Source organism: Amblyomma maculatum, chromosome 3, assembly GCF_055883805.1.
Source record: "Amblyomma maculatum isolate TAMU_Amacu chromosome 3, ASM5588380v1, whole genome shotgun sequence".
In the NCBI taxonomy this organism is placed as follows: domain Eukaryota; kingdom Metazoa; phylum Arthropoda; class Arachnida; order Ixodida; family Ixodidae; genus Amblyomma; species Amblyomma maculatum.
The window spans coordinates 205434714-205454751 of record NC_139346.1 but is presented as its reverse complement, the minus strand read 5'-3'; the positions used below and the strand labels follow the sequence as shown (position 1 = coordinate 205454751).

The following is a 20038-nucleotide window of genomic DNA, read 5'->3' as shown; positions in this document are numbered from 1 at the left end:
AGTGGAGGCCTGGTCACAAAAATACTCAGTGGCTAGACTTCTTTTTGTTTTCCAGCACATGGAAGCAAATGCCCACTTCACTGAGTGAATTTTCTTTTTCAACAGTGGAGCTGGTTGAAAATGGCAGTTTTGCATTTACATTAAACATATTCAAGGCAAATGTGTTACAATATATAGCAGTATTTAAATATTCAGGGTATTAAGAAGCCTATAGTAGTATTTACCCATGCCATAAAGTGCACTGAAGCAGTCGTGAAGAGCAAGCTGAATAGTTCTATATTTTAATTTTAGGGAACAGGGACATAAGAAGTACCAATGGCCAAGATGCCGCCTTTCTTCTCATTGACATCGGAGCTCGACACCATTTCAAAAATGTGATGGTGGAACTCTTCCATGAACGCCGAGACGTCCTCGGTGCCCATTTCCCGAAGTTCGGTGGTGACATAATGGTGCAGTTCGTTGGCGGTCTTGAACCGCACATCTTCGCTGCGGCTTTTCAGCCCTACCACGAACTGGTTCACGTTGGCTATCATCATAGCCTTTATCAGATCATCTGGAAACAGGACGAGAAAAACAACATTGAAGCCAGATACTAAGCGCAGCATAGAATGCTCAACACACATCATAACCAAAATACAGCAGCACGCAATGCAACAGCAATTTATGATTATCAGTCGGACAATGCAATCCTAACAATAGATTACCCACGGGACAAAGGACCAACGTTCAAATGGTAGTGATACGTTGTGGTCACCACCTTGGTGTGTTGCTTGCAGACAAGCATCGCTATGTATATTCAAAGGAACCCCAACTGGTGCAGCTGTAACCACTGAGCTTGCGTACCAGTTGTTTCAAGAGCCTCGGACCAAGTGCTGCAACTCCCAGGACTAAATAAACAAGCGCAGTTTCACTTTCAACACGCGACTAACGCGACGCATTGGCCAGCAAGAGCCGTGCTTGGACACAATTTCGACGACGCACCAAGCCGCACTTACCGTGAAAGTAAAACAACACCACCAACGCATGAAGCAGGCACACTTGTACAAAGTGCTCACATTGTGCTCGAAGTTATTTCTAGAACTTTATATTAACGTCAAACTTTCGCCGTTTTTGCTATCAACACCGGTGCGATCCATTAGCATGGCATTGTTGTGAGGTCAATGAGGCGTCAACCGGTCGGCTGGATCGGCGCTCTAAAGCAGCGACAAAAATTTCATTATTATTTTTAAAAACTAGTGACTAAACTTATGAGTAAAATTTATTACATCCCTCCGCCACTTTCAAATTTGTCTTTTAGTCGGAGTCGGGGAATACGACTAGCGGCGCTGGTGGGCAGATAAGTAGTTTGTAGCAGACGAGACACTCAGGCGGCCCGTCCCGACTGCGGGATAATCGATACGGGACAACGGCGTATTCGTTCATCATGGCTGTCCAGTTTCTTGTCCAAGTGTTTAATATTATTTGTATGCATTTCTTTGTTCTCGTGCTTTTGGTAGGCTACGCTTCATCCGCCGAACAAATCACAAGTAAGTGAACCCTGCATTGCGCCCATGGCTACACTGTGATAAGCTTCACCGCTGAGCACAGCCACAGGCTTGTAAACAGGCTGCTACTCGGTACACATACAGAGCATCATGTCCCCTACGAACGTACGACTAAAGTACGCGGGAATTTATTTGTGATCCTCGTCGAATACTATATCTACTTTAACTGTGCAAGTCCGCTATATATATACGGACGAAACACCGAGGGCGTAATTCACGAAACATGGCTGCTACAAAAAGCGCTCAACGAAATCTTAATCATATTTTATTATATATTCACTTTCAACTATGTGCGGCAAGACAGTGTACGGAAGAGGGGAAAAAATTAGCTGCAGAAATCCTTAGCAAACGTGATATAACCGAGCGGGGGAAGGAAGGAAAGCGTTGCACGCAAATGTGGGTCAGCGATCGAAAACGGCGCGCGCCAAATACCGAAGGCAATGCTTGAAAGGGGCGACTGCGCTGTTATTAAAAAAAAAAAAAAAAAAAAAAGAAAGAAAAAAAAGAGGAAAAGCAATGAAAACTGAGAAAGTTTTTATGTTAAAGCGTGCGCGCTCTGTCACAATATATGCATATCGTGGCTATTATAAATTGCCACCGCGCAACAAGTAAAACAGCGGGGAAAACACACACGTACGGGGCAGCGAGGGAAAGTCGCGCATATGTCCTTCGGCCGTGCCGGGTAAAATGTTTTGCTTTTAAATAATTCTTCCTGGTGTCTTGTGCGTTTTTTTTTTTTTTTTTTTCCTGCAGCTCGTGTGGGGTTTGTCTTACTGCATCGTCAAATCAGTCAGATCTACTTTAATAATTAACACAATTAATAACGCGTGCGCATAACCGGCCAGACAATTATTAACAGCGCAAGTGAGTGAAATCAAGAAACGAAACATATAGGGCGTCCAGCGAGGTCAATGCACCAAGAATCCGTATCTATATCTGGCACTGCGCAGCGCACTTAACTGTATTGCGTAAACAATGCAGCTCGTCTGGCGCGGGTAAACGCCCCTGCCGCGCGCCATTGGTCTCAAGGTCACGCGGACCAGCTTGGCGGCGCGCGTAATTCAATTACACGATATCTCTGCGCCTAAGAGTTAAGCGACACAATGCTAACAACATAAGGATCTAGCGGAATTATTAAATGGGCTATATCTAATGGAGTTGAAAAATGAAGAATTTCGCGTAACATAATTTTCTAACGCTGGGTTGCAGGCGCTCACAAGAGCCTTCTGCATGCCTTGAAAATTCCAGCCACAAACGACCGCCCGTAGCTTTCGACGAGGAACCGTTGAGGGATATTCAGGTTCCATTTGCTTATTACGAACATTGTATTTTTAATGGGCTTAGATTTAACATAACCGCCCATGCACAGGTTGAGAAAACTGCAGCAATGCCGCAATGACATAAGCCATCTCTCATGGAATGTGTCCTTTCTAAGTGACTTGAGTCTTTGTTGCTCTTAAATTCCTGTTATGAATGATATAAGTTGCCTAGAACTGTGGGGGCGCAGGGGCTCTGTCAGGCATCTTGCCTTTACCTCTGCCCCCTACATGGCAGGTGTCCGTGGAACAATAAACAAACTTCAACAAACTTCAGCACGCTCGCCCTGCCGGCGGTAATTTCGACCACCAGGGGATCTACAACATGCAGTGACATCAGCACACTGACGCCTCTCCGTTTCGCCCCCATCGAAACGGAGCTGCCTGTGGTCGGATTTGAACCCGGGTACTCCGTTACATTAGTCGGGCGTCAACCACTGCGCCACCGCTGCGAGGCAATTTCTCTCGGACAGAGAGAGAGAGAGAACTTTTGTTAAGAGCAGGGGGATGCTTAAAGAGAGACGCGACAGCATCTTTAACGTCGCCTTTTCATTCCGCGTTATTGAAATTATCGGTATATGGAAAGGAACGGTAGAATACCTGTCACTTTTCACCCCGCCGGGGTGGCGCAGTGGTTACGGCGCTTGACTACTGTTCCCAAAGACGCGGGATCGAATCCCGGCTTCGGCGGCAGCTTTTCGATGGAGGCGAAAGGCAAGGCGCCCGTGTGCTGTGCGATGTCAGTGCACGTTAAAGAACCCCAGGTGGTCGAAATTACCGGAGCCCTCCACTACGGCGTCTCTCATAGCCTGAGTTGCTTTGGGACGTTAAACCCCACAAACCAACCAACCAACCTGTCACTTTCTCTGTGGACACCTGAACTGCGCTCTAGGGAAAGTTTGGTTTTAAGCAATAGCTTATTACAGCTCGTTCGGCTGAAATGCGTCATAGTATAGTAGTAGTTGGCACCGCGTTATCATGGTAATTTGGGGATTCTAGTGATTGATGATCGATTGGTACGTGGTAGGCGATATCGAGTTAACGAATCATTGTAGTTAAGTCAGTAAATGACGAATTTAAGAAGTAATAAAATTGGAAAAAGGGGTTCAAAGGTGTCAAAATGTTAAGAATAAAAAGCCAATTCTTGATGATGTTAATTGAAAAATTTAGAGTGTACGTGTAATTGATTAATTAATTGAAATAACTGAAAGAAAATAAAAAATTGGAAGGGGGCTTCTGTCAAACTGCTCAATGATTAGGCTATGCTGGCTGATGCCGATTAAGATAATGTAGTCTGTGTTATTAATAAATGAATTGAAATCATTGAAAAAGGGGAATCAAAGCTGTCAAAATGCTCAGAATAAAAACCCAATGCTTTATAATGCTGACCAAAAAAAAAAAATTGGTTATGGTTTAGCTTCGGTTAAACCTAGTATGAAGCGAAAGCTGAAACATGGTTACACATGATAAATCTCTTTATTGAGCAGGTTTTTTTTTTTTTGCTTATGGCTAGAACGAGACTCTGCTGATCCTAAAGAAGTTCGTCCTGGTTTGAACTTGGCTTACCCCGAGTCCATGGCGTGGCTGCGCACCCAATATTGACGTCAGCGATCATGTGTCTGGCCACGCAGCTGCTCACGCGTTAAGCTACTTTCCACATCAGTTGACCTTTGACCTTGACCTTTGGTGGGAACATAGCTACCCTAACTAGTTATGGCTTAAGTTCCAACTTGACCTCAAAGATGTTTCGATCAGCGGAAGCACATGGTGACCTTGGATTTATTTCGCTTAGTGAAGATATTGCTTCAAAAGCGGGGGGGGGGGGGGGGGGGGGGAGGCAAAATGTGCGGTTGAGGAACCCTCTCTCCCCGCATTGTTTATATTTATCGTCCTGTCTCTCATCTTTCTGGGCGTGATAAGCCCAGACCTGGTGTATGTAATTCCCTGCCTGTTGACGCCGCCATACGGTTGCCTCTGTTGCTCAGGCTCTTATCCGGTGGTGGCACCGTTTTTCTGCTTTGCCTATATAATTTCGACTATTTCTGTATAATTGAATAGACTTTCGTCCATGCTCTGGCAATCGAGCGGCTCCACGGTTACCCGGAAGTGGACAGCTCGGGCTAACTCGTGTGCCGCCTTGTTACCAGGAACAGATGTGTGCGCTGCTGACTTTTATATTCGGCTGTTTTCAGGTCAGGATGCTCACCGCTTCCAGTGCAATACTGCTCTTTCCGTAATTGTAGATGGCTGTTTTGCTATCGCTAATTACGAATTTGGCTTCCGTTCCTAGCGAGCGCTATTGCTACTTCTTCAGCTGTTTCGGAGTTATGGCTTCTGATAGCGGCTGCCGATACTGGGGCATCTTACCTGTACTCACCTATGGCGCTGAAACGTGGAGGCTTAACCAAGAGCGTTCTACTTAAGTTGAGGACAACCCAGAGGGCTATGGAACGAAAAATGGTAGGGGTAACATTAAGAGATAGGAAGCGTGCAGAGTGGGTCAGAGAAATAACTCAAGTTACCGACATTCTAGTGGAAATTAAGAAGAAAAAATGGACATGGGCAGGACATGTAGTGCGAAGAGAGGATAACCGATGGTCGCTTAGGGTAACAAACTGGATTCCAAGGGAAGGAAAGCGTAGCAGGGGGCGGCAGAAATTTGTTAGGTGGGCGGATGAGATTAAGAAGTTCGCAGGGGTCAAGTGGATGCAGCTAGCACAGAACCGGGTTAAGTGGAGAAATATGGGAGAGGCCTTCGCCCTGCAGTGGGTGTAGTCAGGCTGATGATGATAATGATACTGGGGCGCCTCGGCTGTTGACTGACTACCGCCTCCTTGACCGCCGCACCTGACTTCCCTGCCCCGTCGCGGTGCAGTGGTAAGGCGCCCGACTACTGTGCCATACCCGGGTTTGATCCCGACCGCCGGCGGCCCACCGCTGCCACAATCCAATCAGCTGTCCTTTCGACAGTGCAAACCCTGACATTGAGGATTTCGAAGCTGTCCTCCTCCTGAGCTACCGCACTGACTGCATGCTCTTCCTGGCAGCAGGCCGCGAAATGATTGGCCCCTTTGCACGCAGAACATGCCTTGCTGGACACTTGTTCCGCTCGTGCGTCCGATTGCATCTGTTGCAATGGAATCGTAGACGCTGTTTAACCGAAGGAAAATAAAACCGCAGCAGACACAGGACGGAGGCTGGAGACAACACAGGGCGGTCTAACAGGGCGGTTTAACAGAAGCCACTTGCGTTTCTATTTGGCCCCAGGCCTCATTCTGTTGGGCTGACACTTCAACAGCTTTTTACAGATGTTTTACCTTAAGCAGCGGAATGTCTCTCACTTTGAGCATTTTCTTCCGGAGCGTCGGGTTATTTGTGCCGAACAGAATTTGGTCCCGGATAATCGAGTCATTAAATGATGCGAAATTGCAACTCTGGGCTTGCTTTCGCAGGTCGCGCACAAAATGTTCAAAGGGTTCGCCTTGTGGATTCTTGTATGAAACATACATCTTTCATAAACTTCATTCTGCTGCTCTTGAATGTAAACTTCAAACTTCTTTACGACTGTTGCATAATCATCTTTGCTCTCTTCCTCCGAAAAAATGAAATTACTTCAAGAGCTTCGTCCCCAGAAACACTCAACAGCAGAGCCGTCTTAGCCGCTTCTGTCCTTGGTTCCTTGGACGACGCTGCTGTAACATTCAGGCGTTTGAAATTTGCTTAAAGGAAAGAAAAAACGCAGCATCTGTTGCACTTCTACGCCGACAAATGACGAGTCAAAGTATAATCGTGGATAACTTAGTCGAACCAAACGCAAACAGCACCGCTGTGTCATCTGCAGTCTTACGCAATAGTATAATCTGCCCTAATTTTTTGTGCAGTTGGGGCGAGGGATGGAATGCAGATTGTTCGTGTGCAGCTTATAGTCAGTAAATACCTTTACATGTTCTCTTTAAAAGCAAAATCAAGCTCGGCCGCTTTTGGATGTGAGCGTTTCAACTTCATCATGGCTCCAGACAAATCCACTTGCTTTGAGAAGGGAGCAGTGAAAATTCCACTAACAACGGAGAGATTTCAGAACATGTAGCTAATCGCACTGCCAGCTGAGTGAATGGTTATTTCAGTGATGCATCAGTAATACACAATCAAGTATCTGTATCAGAAGTCAATTTCAGTTTTCGTATATGTTGTTTCGGTGCACTCCCTTGCAGCCTGCGACCCCAACCGCGTGGCAGCCTGCGTGGGGGACCTCCGCAAGATGACATCCGGCAACTCTATGGCGGACCTCGAAGTGGTCGAGGATGTCGCCGGACTCGAGCAAAAGTGCAGGTACGTCGAGCAAGGAAAATTTACGCATGGAACATGAGGGTATATGCTTACTTGCTTTGAAAGCGAAACATTAATGTCTCATCGTGAGTTCTGTTGCGAGGTTCATTGACTCCAGGACGTACGTATAAATCCCCGCTTTTCCCACGCGCGTGCCCTGCGTGGCCTATCGGTTTTGTCCGGATCACAACTCAAGCGCTGTGGCTTCGAATCGCGCCCATAATCCAGAATTTTTCTTTAACCGATTTACTTTACTGATAGTGTTTTCGACTGAGACTCAGCCCTCGGATCCCGGGAAGTCAAGTCGGAAGTATATTTCAAGGGATAAGATATTTTCTGTTTTTATTGGCTATATATACATGAAAACTAGTCGTTTACTGTATATGACCTTTCTCGCATTCAGTTGTGCTCGGCGTGGTACCTGCGCTAGGCTGCTTTTTATTGTCAAACTACTATTTTCTATGAAAACCGAAATGACGCCTAGCATCTCTAATCCTTGCCTTTTTTCGTGTTTTGTGGGTGTCATCAACGTACAATTGCCTACGACGCCGCTGCGGTATCCAGTTTTGTGGAATCGTGATGCCCCAAATTATATTTTACAGCATTAAAAAATGCAACCAAAGCAGGTCAGGTGGAGTGAGCCCTCACGTGAGAATACTTGCGGCGGCTCTGCCCCGCCCCCCTCCCCCCATTCTACCTCCCACTGTCCCCCCATTCTACCTCCCACCCTAATCTCCGGGTCAGACACGCTAACCCTAGCCACGCGGGCACGTATACCTCTTCGTCGAGCGGGGCTTTAGATCCTTTTTGGGTGGTCTTTTACATAATGTGGTAGCTGGCGAGTGTGTGCTAGTGAGTGTGTGTGTGAGATTACTGGGGCACAAATGAAGGGATTAGATTAAAGGGCAACTCCGGGGGTTTTTTGACATTCGAATATTGTAGTGAAACTTTTACCACAGGTTCTTCTCTCCGTCCTGACGCATTCTACAAAATTTGGGTGCCGTACGATAATCCATTCACGCGCAATACGGCTTTAAAATATGCCGTTTTCATGGCTTAAGTTGAGAGTATTTCTGCAGGCAACACTGAGTTTCTGACGTCACAAACAGTACATAGGCGTTAATGTCTACTTCCCGCGTGATTATGAAATTGTGAGGTTTATATTGAACTACCTCAGACATTTTATGCAGTGCGGCATGATTTCCATACTTTATTTTCACCAGCCAACGCACGTACGAGTGTTTTTCTAATACCGAGTGTGACGTCACCATTTCGTCAAATGTGACGTCGTTTCTGGCCGTGAAATCAGTTTTGGTTTCGATTTGCTGTTTTTCTTTTTTAAAAATACTTCTAATTGGAATTTTGGAAAACGGTTTTTTGTGTTGGAGTCAGGACGTGCCGAGAAATGTAATTCAATTAAAAACACAAAATGATGAAAAAACCACCGGAGTTGCCCTTTACGCGAGTCTCAAAGTACATCTACAGGGTCGTTCACTCTTTGGGGGAACACACAAGCACGTGGCCACTTTCTTGGAAGCGCCAGTGCGTCCGACCTGGCTGTGCATCGAAACGAAATGGCATCCTACGCGAAGCACCACTCCCAGTATAAGTCAGTGTCTGCGCCACGTTGCTTCAGTTCACGGCCCTGTGCACGAAACAGGATCTGCAAAAGGAGCCGAGCCGCAGACGGGAGCTGTTCATGCTGTCGGGTCATACGTTAAGGGCGGAGATTGAATGCTCCCATTTTTTTTTGCCGACCTGGGGCTACTAACTGTCACGCGTTAAAGGGAGCTGCTGCGTATGTTTGGTCGTATAGAGTGGACCGGCGGGCAAAGAAATACCGACGCGCGTGCTCGCCGTCTCGGCGTTCCGTGCAGGGATATGGAGGAGGCCAAGAGCTGCCTTCTGCGCGAGACCTCATTCTGTCCGGACCACATCCGCAGCATCTACCTCAACTACCTGCGGCCGGTCACTGCGTCCTTCCAGGACCTCTGCTCGCCCGGCGCAACCAGAGACGGTATGTATATATACATACCTTCCACTGCTTTTTCTGCAACCGCTGCTGACTCTGTAGTGGACCTAACAAATGGTCTTTTAATGGAGCCGGGGAGCAAAAATGAGGGGAATGCGTAATAATGTGGGCTCCAATTTCGTGAGCGCATTGACTCAGGGCACCGTCTGGAGCACCATGAGCGTGCGCTACGTATTTGTTGCGCCCTCTGTTCGCACCTGTGCCATTTGTAGTACGATACAACTCAAGACCACAGCGGCGAATACTCCTCGGAGAAGGCCCTCCAGCCAATGGCATCGACCGGTTCTCGTGACGTAGCGGTTAGTCCCTGAGCGTGAAATCATCAGTGAGTGTCAGTTACATCCGTGAAGTGGGATTAATCGGGACGTTTTCAGGAAGGGCCTCTTTTACCATGGTGCTTGCTCCTACTTTCTTGAATCGTATTTGGGACTATAGCGCCGCAGTTCGAGGAGCTGGCAGTTTTTTTCGCGGACAGAAAGGCGTCTTGTCATGTTTTACATTTTTGATCACTTGTGACATTTTCGAAGTTGTTGAAATAGGATAAGTTGTAGCGAGCGTTTGTTCATGGGCAATAACTGGCTAATCCGGATACGCTCTCAAACCAGGTGTGTCACATGCAAGTGGTCGCGTGATCTTGCGTTTGTATTGTGTCGTGTACAAATGAAAGTGGGTGAAGGTAGACGATTGCAAAGCACAGCGCGAAAGGCTGCCATTTTAACACGCGGGGTGGTCGAGGTGGCCTTGGGGTCTAAAGCAGCGGCAAGCGAAGCTGATCTCTTCTTGCTGCCGCGGGTTCGAATACTGCTCGAGCCCTTAATCATGTGATGTTTTTAGAGCGTTACCCTTTACTATACTCCGTTTCATACATCAGGTGCAACGCAGCGAAAGCTACGCAAGTAGTCCGCAAAAAAAAATGGAGGCGTATCGCTACACGCTCGTTTTGTGGCAAAGTGGTTCTTGCGGAAACGGACTCTATTCCGAGCATACACATTTGCAATAACTTGCTTCACGTGCCTAGACATCTTCGCAGTGCAGATCTTATAGAAAAAATGCGCACCGAAGAACCATTTTCTCAAAAAGAGATGCGCAGCGCGGAGGGCACAGCCAGCGTCATCTAGTGGCACAGCTGGCAAGGTTGCGGGGCAGCGAAAACGCGACACGAACAAAAACGACATAAAAACATACAAATTCACCGAATTCGATCTTTTCACCTTAAAAAAGGTGCTTTTTATGAAGTTGATGGCAAATGTAAGATGTATTAAGCTTGCAGACAAAATAACTATTATTTGTTCTCGTCAAGAGCAGGCACTATTTTTCATCGCGGATGCGGAGAGCGCGAACAAGCGCTGTAGCTTTGGCAGTGTTGCACTTGATGTATGAAATGGAGTATAGCTCCAATATTAAAAAAAAAAAAAAACTGTGAGAAATGTATGAGAAATGCGTGATAGCTGAATAATGCGTATGATCTGAACGATATATGTGGGATAAATATATTTCTGCGTGATCTCATACAAAGATCAAACAGTTTCTGTTTGAGATCGCATAAATTGTGATATCGTCAGTCATACAACATCGTATGTCACTCATCCCATTCAGCTCTCATACAACTGGCGTTAATATCAAATGGACAGTGTGATATTGAACGCACATCTCATTCACAAGAATTGCATGATATGTCATCATTCAAAATCATTCGTCGTGACTTTCGTATTATATCACACAAAATGAGTCACAGAGCTTGCTTTCTCTGGACAACATGCGTCACAGTGCTCGTGACATAAGGGTAAGTTGGGCATAATAAAGGTAGTAAATATATCACGAAGAGAACTGAGTAATTGTGAATGACTTAATAAATCTCTGCACAGCTTTTTACTGACACTTTATTCCTCCGCCATAATAGGGTTATAACATAGCAGTGACCCGCGATCTGATAACGGGATCGTCTGCACTGATTGACCCCGACATGGCAGGCTGTTGTTGTTGTTGTGGCTGTAGGAAGAAGGAAAAGAAAATGCACGGGCCTGCTACTGGCTCTGTAGCTGAGCCACCTCCGCTGCCTCGTGTAGACAGGAGAGAAAATAGAGAAGAAAGAAAAGGAAGAGGGAAAGAAAGGCGCGCGCCGCAACAATGGCCGTCGTCCACCACCGAAACGGTGGCGGGTGCAATGACGGCCTACAACAGGTAAAAATTCTGTGGCAGGCTAGCCCCCGCCGCAAGCGGCGGTGACCTACCTGTCCCAGCCCCATCAGGGGAGTACTAATAGCCGCTTACCGGCATGTGACGTCACTTGACGCCCTCAAGGCGATCTGCGCAAATGCAGTGAACCCCGAGGTAGCGGATCACGGTAGCGGATCCCGGATAGCATATGGAATAACTCTGTAACGTGACACAGCTATCACACTGCAAAAAAAAAGGGCATTGTTTACGTGTATATTACCTACTTAATGGCCACTCCTCGACGAAAACCAATGTACCGGTATCACATCGGGTCGTATATTTCACGCACAGATGCTTTGCTAGGCAGGTGGCATTGCTTGCTGAACGTAGCTTCCCATGTATATTTTTATTGCCTCAGAAAGGAAGGGAGGAGTGCCAACCTGTCACTGGTGAAGCTGTGTTGACGCACAGAAGCTTCTTTGCTGACCTCGGTTTCTCTTTTCTGTTGACCGCGCAGAGTATCTGGAGCACGCGCCCTGCTTTGGGCGAATGTCGCGGCGTGATGGGCCGTGCGGCGACAAGTACGTGCAACTAAGCAAGCTTATGAAAACCGACATGGACTTCAGCCAGCAGCACAACAGCACGCTGCCCCAGTTCTGCTGGTGAGTGCAGCGTTACGTCCGCCTTCTCAAAGACATGGCTTTCGGCTCGAATCGCGTCGCCCAATTGAAGGGCGCCCCTTCTGCAGGAGAGTCATGCCCAGAAGTTTTGGAGAAATTCTGGACAAGAGTTCGTGAACGCAATGTCTTCACAACACGGTATAACTTCACCACAAAGTCGGTATGTCCGCGCAGATCCTCCTTATGCAGGTTAATAGTGTTTTCTTATTTATTTTCAGGAACGCACCCATTGGTTTTTAGCGTAGGACAAACTTCGGAAACATAATTCTGCTACGAATCGGAAACATATGTAGACCATTCTTAGCAATAGAGCGTGGTCAGATCTTCTTGGAATCAACAGCCTCGTATAAGGTCTAATCTAAATATCTGCAGTGGGACGAATTTCTGGCATATAAATACTGACGACAATCTGTGGTTCCAGGATAACTGGAGATTGACGTGCGAATGGTTTCTTGTGTAATAACAGTCACGGCGGTACGGCTGGCCGCTTAGCTGACACACTTGGCGGGATCGCGATGAAGCGCAAGACATGGCATAGCGCGATCCGCGACGCGCTAGAGCCGTGTGGGCTTCACTGTGTATGCGCAGATCGCCTTGAGGACGCCAGATTCGCCAAATTCGCCAAATTCCGGTCAGTGGCGTAAGAGCCACCGACCAATCAGCGCCTATACGTTCTGGCGTCGCGCGGCATCGGATCACGTTAACTGATAAGGATTCGCGCTATGCTTTAACTTCTATACTTTCAGTCGCTTATAACGCGATTATGGTTGCTGTGCATTTACGTCCAAAAACTTTCAGAATATGGACTAATGAAGTGACTTAAAACCAAGTGCTCCTTATGTCCAGCTGCATGGGATTCCGTGCCGGGTGCCGATACCTCTTCAAACCGCTTCGCTGTGTCCGCGACGAAAGCCGTGGATGGCTACATGGAGGAGGCTTGTTGGCTTGTGGTTTTTTGAATTTCTCGTGGTGCGATACTTTGGGATTAAGGATTCACACCTACGCTGCAGGCTGGTGACCACAGTCACTCGCAGCCGTCGAGATGTCATAGTATACGCTTGCGCCTGCCTTCGCTGGCGGGAGAATATATCTATAGCCTCAACGGCCGCATTGCCGCTGCCACATAAACACGCGGGTGGTGCACGCATCAGCGCGAGTGTACTAAAAACTCCGCCGCAGCGGCCTTCTATAAATATGTGCGCACGGGGAGAAGGAGGCCAATTGGAGATTCCTCGCCCTGAATACATGGGAGCGGGCGTTGCTCTGTGGATGGCACTCACGCCACTTGTCAGTCGCGTCTCCGTCGCGCTTACGCGACATGAGCCGCGGCTCACTGACCTTCTTTCCGAGACGAGCTCTGAAAGCTGTTAGTGCGAGCGGCCATGTCGTTCCAAGTGCCGCGCAGAAACACTTCATATATCAACATTTCGATGTACTACACGCCGAACCCCGGAGGGGCTGAGTATTATTCCGGGATCTTCTACCGGAGGTTCGTACTCATAACCCAGCATATTCTGTGCGTAGCGTTAACTGTCACGCAAACGCCGTTTATACATCAAACATAACTTAGCATCTTAAGGCAATGCAGTCGCACGAAGGCCGACTTTTGATGAAGTCGAGAAAACAAATTTTAAATAGAGCCTGCAGAGTCGCATGCTCCTTGACCTTATGTAGCGAAATACGCTGAAACTTTGCTAAAATTTAGGCCTTTTAACTGCTGCTCATAGTGACATTTCCTATACAAATGGGGGAACATAATACTCACTATGGCATCGTCAAAAGGTAGCTTGTTAAAAATGTAAGAGCAGGGAAAATATAAGAGCGCTGCGACTTGTCAGATGTACCTTCGCATATATTTCTGCCCGCATTAAGTTTTCAAGGAATCTCGAACTGGGCTCCAATTGGTGGCTTGAGGAGTTTTCGGCCCGAGAAAACTCTGGAGCTCCAATCTTGGGGAAATAAAAACAAGACAGTTTATGGCACTTTTAAGAAATATTATATGATGAGGGAAACGACAAGAGCCTATAGAGTTCATCGCGATGATCGTCTGTATGGGCCTTTTTATCTCAGGGCTCTGAGCGTCCTTGCTCACTTCACATGGTCTTCAGAACCCCTCAGGTCTAGTACCACCCTGAGGAAGCTGGCCAGTAAAACACAGGACACATACAAGGAGGTTATGACCTCATTGGGCGCATACCTCAAAATCGGCAGCCAATGAAACACACCACTGCACTGAAGGTATAATGCACAGGCATGTACAGTAGTAATGTTCCAGTAGGCGGGGTCGTTCGGACCGTGGGAATGGCGAAGGCACAAGGAGCTCCTCTTCTCTGTAGAGCAGCCAGCCACCGCGGTGCAGGCGCCAAGAAAGGCGTAGATGGCTCGACCCGTCCAGAGTGAGAGAACAACCGCTGAAAGGGTTTCGCTGGAGTGCAAACTCTGAAAAGTCGCCCTGAACACCTACGCATAGATATCGCTAGGCCTGGCGCTCAGAAAATATGCTCTTCGAGTTCTTGTGCGAAACCGGCTTTGCCGCTTGTCCATCCTGAATATGAGCAGACAAGGGTCAGGGGGCTCGCTAACAACCATTGGTATCAAGATGATCATAGTGTAATCTTTTACTTTTATTTCTAGTGTATCAAGGGAAAATTACAGCGTAATCGAATTTTACCTGAAAGATATTTGATTATAAACTACAAGAAAAAAAAAATGCTGCAGGGTATCCGAACCCGCGACCTCCGCATTTCGCACAACGGGGTTCTACAAACTGATCTACGTTGTTGTAGTTATGGTGGAAATGATTGCGCAATGGTGAAAAATTTGCCGGAGACAGGTTGGGTCTGTGACTCCGGTGCTGAGTGTCACTGCCTTGGCTTGCTCCGCTAATCGACGTTGGTCTCTTAGCCGCGAGCTGAACAGTACGCCTTCCCAGGTCTCCGTTCAGGGGAGAGGATGGGCGGAAATTTGGGTTATGTTTGCAGGGCCACGTTAAGTGGTAACGAGGAGGACTCCAAGCAGGATAGACGTGTGTCCTGGTGTTGTGAAGGATATAAACGCTGTCATAATCAGAGGTGTCCCAATATCTGAAATTGAAGTTGGCACTAGGTTGTGACCTCTTACTTCTCTGGTTTGGTCTGCTGTATGCTACACGCGGTGTACACAGGCTCGGACTATGGAATGGGCTTGGCCATAAATGTAGACGATCGTGGCTTGTGGTAGTGGGAGCTTGGTGAGTATCATCAGAGCTCGGGTAGTAAGCTTGCTGCCATGGTAGTGACGCAAGGAACCCCGGGTGCCATGGAGGATGATTACATAATCTTTGCCTGTAGAAGGAGCCGACATCACCATGACAGTCACTGTTAGGGTGATGGCGGCTTCTTCAGCGTCTGTCGGGCTCTTATTTGCCATTGACGTACCACCAGCCGTCATGCACTATGGAGGTGGCTGTCTAATCTTGAATTTTCGATTGTACCTGTGTTGCGGGCAGCCTAACCTTGAGAGTAGGGTGCGCGCGCATCGAGGCATCCTACTTGAGTGTGTTTGCCAGTGCCACCGCCAACCATGGCGAGGGAGGTGGAACGTCTTATCACGCCGCAAAGATTTATACCGGACCATACAGGTCCGGTAAAAACCGGTTTAGTGCGATACGAGATTTTTCAACCGGGTAAGCGGCAAACATGGAACGTGATTGTGTTCCACGCAGCACCAAAAACGTTTCTTTTTTGTTTTCGTGGCACTTCAATACATTCCTTTTCATAGCTTTTTTTAGCATCGTTCAAGCGTTACAAATAAACGTTAAGATGACCTTTATCTATAGGCTAAATATTCCATCCTTAGTAGTCTAACTACGTCCTTTTTCCGCATGTTGTCGATGCATGACACACTATTCTTTGAGTAAGTGCTCTTGTTTCGTGTAGCGGAGACATAAAAAAAAAAAGGAAGGATACACTTCATTGCTCTTAATAATGGCTGATGCGTTTTTTTGCAGCTACTTCTACGCCTTCTACAACTGCTACCGTCGCGAGACAGAGAAGCAATGCGGGCCTGAGGCGTACCGGTTGTTCGAGCGCTACACGGGCTACTTGAGCAGTAGCCTGTTCACCAGCTCCTGTGAGAAGCACCTCAACCACACCGAGTGCAGCCCGGTCGCGTCCTCCACAACGGGAGGGGCCCCCACTTCGGCCTCGCCGCCCAACTCCGTCCTGGCGCTGATTGGCCTGTTGGCCGCCGTCACTGTTCTCCGGCAGGACAGCTCTTAGACACCTGGCACGCTCCTGGTCACCACCTACCTACCCTGCCAAACACCACCCGATATTGGGGGAGGTGGCTTCCTTTTCTAACCGCCTATCGTTAACAAATGCAGCAGCAGCAGCGACACCTTTTCTTTTAGGGGGAGGGGGAAATTTTCAGTGGTGCGATGCGCACATTAATGGGGGCGGTCAGGAACGTAGGTACGACGTTGTGTGCGCCGGGCCTTTATTTCGTGATGTTCCATCCGCCATCGCCGAAACGTTGCCAAACTTGGGCTTTTTTTATATAGGGCGCATCTTGATTGTTCTTTAGGTGTACTGCCCGCATATGAGCGTGCTATGCATCTCACGTGGCGGATGGCGCCTGCGTTCACGCGAAACCGGAAGAAAACGACGAGTCGCGTCGGAGGAGGAAGGAATATGTGCCTGTCTTTCGGAAGTGGATCTCATTGATGTGAGTAAGCCGAGCTAATTGTCTCGCTCATGTTTACTCAGCGGAGCGAGCATGGTTAGTAACTTAAGACCATCGCGGCAGAATTGTGCGTCTGTTAACTTTCTTCAACTTCGAACAACATACCAGTCGTGGGACCCTTCTTTCGTCTATTCGTTGGTTTCACCCCAAAATGTACACGCGGTGAGGCGAACGGGCCCCGCGTATTTATAGACTAAGCATCCGGTTGAAGACCGACACTCGAACACGTGATTTCAGATTTTGGCTGTGCTTAGAAAGGACCGAGCATGACTGGGGCGGGACTCTGCGAAAGGCGCTGCGTGGTTCGGAGCAATGCACGTGCATCTGTCATATCGGGCGGTACTTCCCGCGGATTCCGTTGGCCCCTGTCCGAGGACCGTCGTAATTACTTTTCGGTTGTTTTTAGGGACAAAGCGATCTGCTTCTCTACACAGGCAGTTCATAATCGTCGCGAAACCAGTCAGTGGATCTGCTCTGCGACCAAAGTTTGTCTGATGGCCTTCCAGCAGGTTTCAAGTTCCAAAGGCGCTGCTAGAATTTCGCAGTGAACTTCAGCAGCAAAACTTGTATAACCTGGAAGTCGTCAGAGGAACGTGGTTGCTGTCTGAACTATCAGAAATGCGGTTTCGACAGAAAAGGTAGCGTCAAAACAACGAAACACGCACGTCCAGAGGTTCTTCTACGTCACTCACTTTTATATATGCGTAAAATATTCTGTTAATTGTTGCCAGACAGTTACAATGGAAACAGGTTTTTTTCTGAAACGGTTGATTGTGCTGAATACGCAATGATCATGACAAAGCGAGGTCCGATGCTTCAGCAGCTCGTTTCGTTTATTATCTGGTTGGTCACATCCTTGTAAAATCTCCTTCCTTTTATGATCTTTTTCATTATGGTGACAGCGGACGAGGGCCCTTTTGGCGACGCTGCATATGCTGGCGCAAACGAGCGGCCTAAAGGGATTGTTCGCGGTTCCCTCCACCGTTGACTTTAGGTGATCGACTGCTTCAGTCACGGCGACAAAAATACTTACAGGACAAGAGGGCTCTCCACGACCCGTCGCTTTCTGTCTCCCCCGTGAGTGTTGTCGCCGGTCGCTCTGTCTTCGCTTGTCAGGCTCAGCCGGGATGTCGAGGCCATTAGGCGATGCCATTGTTACGCGGGTAATGACCACGTTCTCGATGCCTCGTTCCAGGCAGCGCCACGTTTCGCGAAGGGTTCATTGTTTGTCACTCGGTGGACTCGAGCGCGTATCACCGAAAACGAGCACAATGACACGTTCCCCACCTACCCATCACCACTGCCCGCTTTTAAGAAAGCAGAACACTCGTGATAACGCTCGACATTTCTCATCACTGAAAAGTTTTCCCGACCTGTGCGGACGCACGTGCTAATTTACGCACGTGCATAATCCTTCGGTTGGACGTGCGTACTTTCGTTGGAAGCCGCTAGAGAATACTCCTACACGCGCGTCTGCATTCGATGCGTTCTGTCGCTTTTATATATCTCATGTGTACAAGTACCTATACGCAAGGGGTGAGCTGCATTCAGTTGGCTCTGTCGTCTATTCCAAACGGCTTCTTCTCGCAGTTGCTGCGTGGCGTGTGCGGGGCTCTCTGTTCTGCTTTTGATTTATGTATACAAGTTGCAAGTACACGTGCCACCAAGCTTTCGCAGAGGCTTGTTTGGCTAATCGCTTTTAGAGCCAATAGCCGCATGGTGCCGGCTTTATCTGGACCAGTTGAGGCTCCTGATCTGCATTTTCTAACGGCGCGATTGCAAAGAAGTGCTGTAGAGACGAAGAGGCACAGATCTGATACGGAGATGGCAGGGCCCCTAATATCCGCTCTTCTTTACCGGCTTTTGCCTGTCATCTCGTTTTTCTTTGAAACCTACAGATGTACGCATTAAATGTTTAGCCGCATAACACCTTCCTTTATGGCTTGCGGTACGACAACGATAATCGCGCTTGGTGAATATCCTTACCAGACTTCATTGAACACTTTGGTTGTGATATCACTTCCCTTGCGTTTTTAGCACTGAACTGCACTTACCCAGAAATACCTAGGCGTAGTGCGTAGCTTCTCCAGCTTCGCAACAAGTCGTAGGCTGTTGTCATTGCACTTTGTTGCTCTTGGTAAATTGTTTGTGCGTGTTTGTGTGTCTCTGAGGCCCCTTTGACGGTCATTACCATCGAAATTACTTGACCTTGAGTGACATTCCTACTTGTTAATTCATGTTACATCCTATTACATTCGTTACATCTCGCCATACGCGCATCAGTGTAGTGAGGGATATATATTACAACTATTTTAACCAGGAGTTTAGATGGAGATTTGTTCTAGGTATACGTCCGATAAGGCCGCTATACCGTCGGTCGGTGTCCTGGCAGCATTTCAGCTTGAGCATAGGGTCAGCTGAGGCCTTTGATGACCTTTCGCTTTGCGTTACACTATCTCAACTATCTCACCATTGTTCTCGTTACTTTTACAGAGTTTATCGGCCACTGATGATCGGGCCTGGTCACATGCTTTTGCGGACTGTCATCGCTAAATGACTTAAGACGAACATGGAGTTCGTTGACAAAGTTTATATTTTCTTTAGTTGTATGTGCATGCGACTTTTGCGGTTGCTTGCTTTCGTAGCTCTATAAGCTGGAGGGTCCACGAAACGAATGAAAGCTTATTGATCGAATGCGGGAGTTGGGATTGAAACATGACAAAGGCAACGGCTGTCAACATTTTGCTAAAACGTGGAACACGTGCCTCTAACTCTGTTTCCCCCATCATTTTGTGTTCTTTTCAGCGCCGTGAGAAACAAAACAAAGCAAAACCCTGGTTACTAAAATTTTTATGCCTATCGAAAAACAGGACAGGAAATGTTCTGGTGTTATAACAAATTATTGCTGTAACAACAACATCTATGTTTATATTGTTAATTAAAACACTTCTTGCCCACACGTATTTTACTGATTTCTGGTTTCCGTCCGCCTAAGCAAGCGTTGTCATGGCAACACCCGAGCCTTGCTCGCTATACATACAAGATTATGCTATGACGCTATGAGTGACCATGACTGCCATAATGACCAATCTCAAATCTAATTGGCCTAATAAACGCTAATTAAAGCTGTTTAAACACTGGTTCAGAAGTGAAGTTTCAACTTGCCTGAAATCCTTAAGCGTAATTACACCTTTCCGAGCCTAACTGAGCTCGTTAGGTTTAGCTAATTATTCCCGATTGGCCTAGCTGAACCTGGAGGTC

At 47.6% G+C, this 20038-nt stretch overlaps 2 protein-coding genes across 3 annotated transcripts in view; one reads left to right on the top strand and one right to left on the bottom strand.

The window, feature by feature from the left end:
* Nucleotides 1–1177, bottom strand: part of mTor (serine/threonine-protein kinase Tor) — a 96142-nt gene extending 94965 nt beyond the window's left edge. Inside the window, exons 1-2 of one of the 2 annotated variants that reach the window (XM_084599383.1) lie at nt 996–1177; nt 314–553 (exon numbers count right to left, since the gene is read on the bottom strand). In XM_084599383.1, the coding sequence (XP_084455509.1) occupies nt 314–536 (223 nt within the window). In that variant the 5' untranslated portion in view covers nt 537–553; nt 996–1177. Of the gene's footprint in view, nt 1–313; nt 554–843; nt 953–995 lie in introns of those variants that run through there. The other variant, XM_084599384.1, reaches the window with a different exon arrangement.
* A 176-nt stretch (nt 1178–1353) lies between these two features.
* Nucleotides 1354–19582, top strand: LOC146197503 (uncharacterized). The gene is made up of 5 exons (XM_084599382.1): nt 1354–1526; nt 7072–7189; nt 9064–9203; nt 11893–12037; nt 16044–19582. The coding sequence occupies exons 1-5, from the start codon at nt 1424–1426 to the stop codon at nt 16312–16314; spliced, it is 777 nt and encodes a 258-aa protein (XP_084455508.1). The 5' UTR covers nt 1354–1423; the 3' UTR covers nt 16315–19582.
* The last annotated feature ends 456 nt before the right edge of the window (nt 19583–20038 follow it).

Coding starts and splice junctions, on each gene's coding strand:
- LOC146197503 (XM_084599382.1), top strand. CDS start 1,424: ATGGCTGTCCAGTTTCTTGTCCAAGTGTTTAATATTATTTGTATGCAT. Junction 1,527..7,071: donor ATCCGCCGAACAAATCACAA/GTAAGTGAACCC, acceptor ACTCCCTTGCAG/CCTGCGACCCCAACCGCGTG. Junction 9,204..11,892: donor GCCCGGCGCAACCAGAGACG/GTATGTATATAT, acceptor TTGACCGCGCAG/AGTATCTGGAGCACGCGCCC.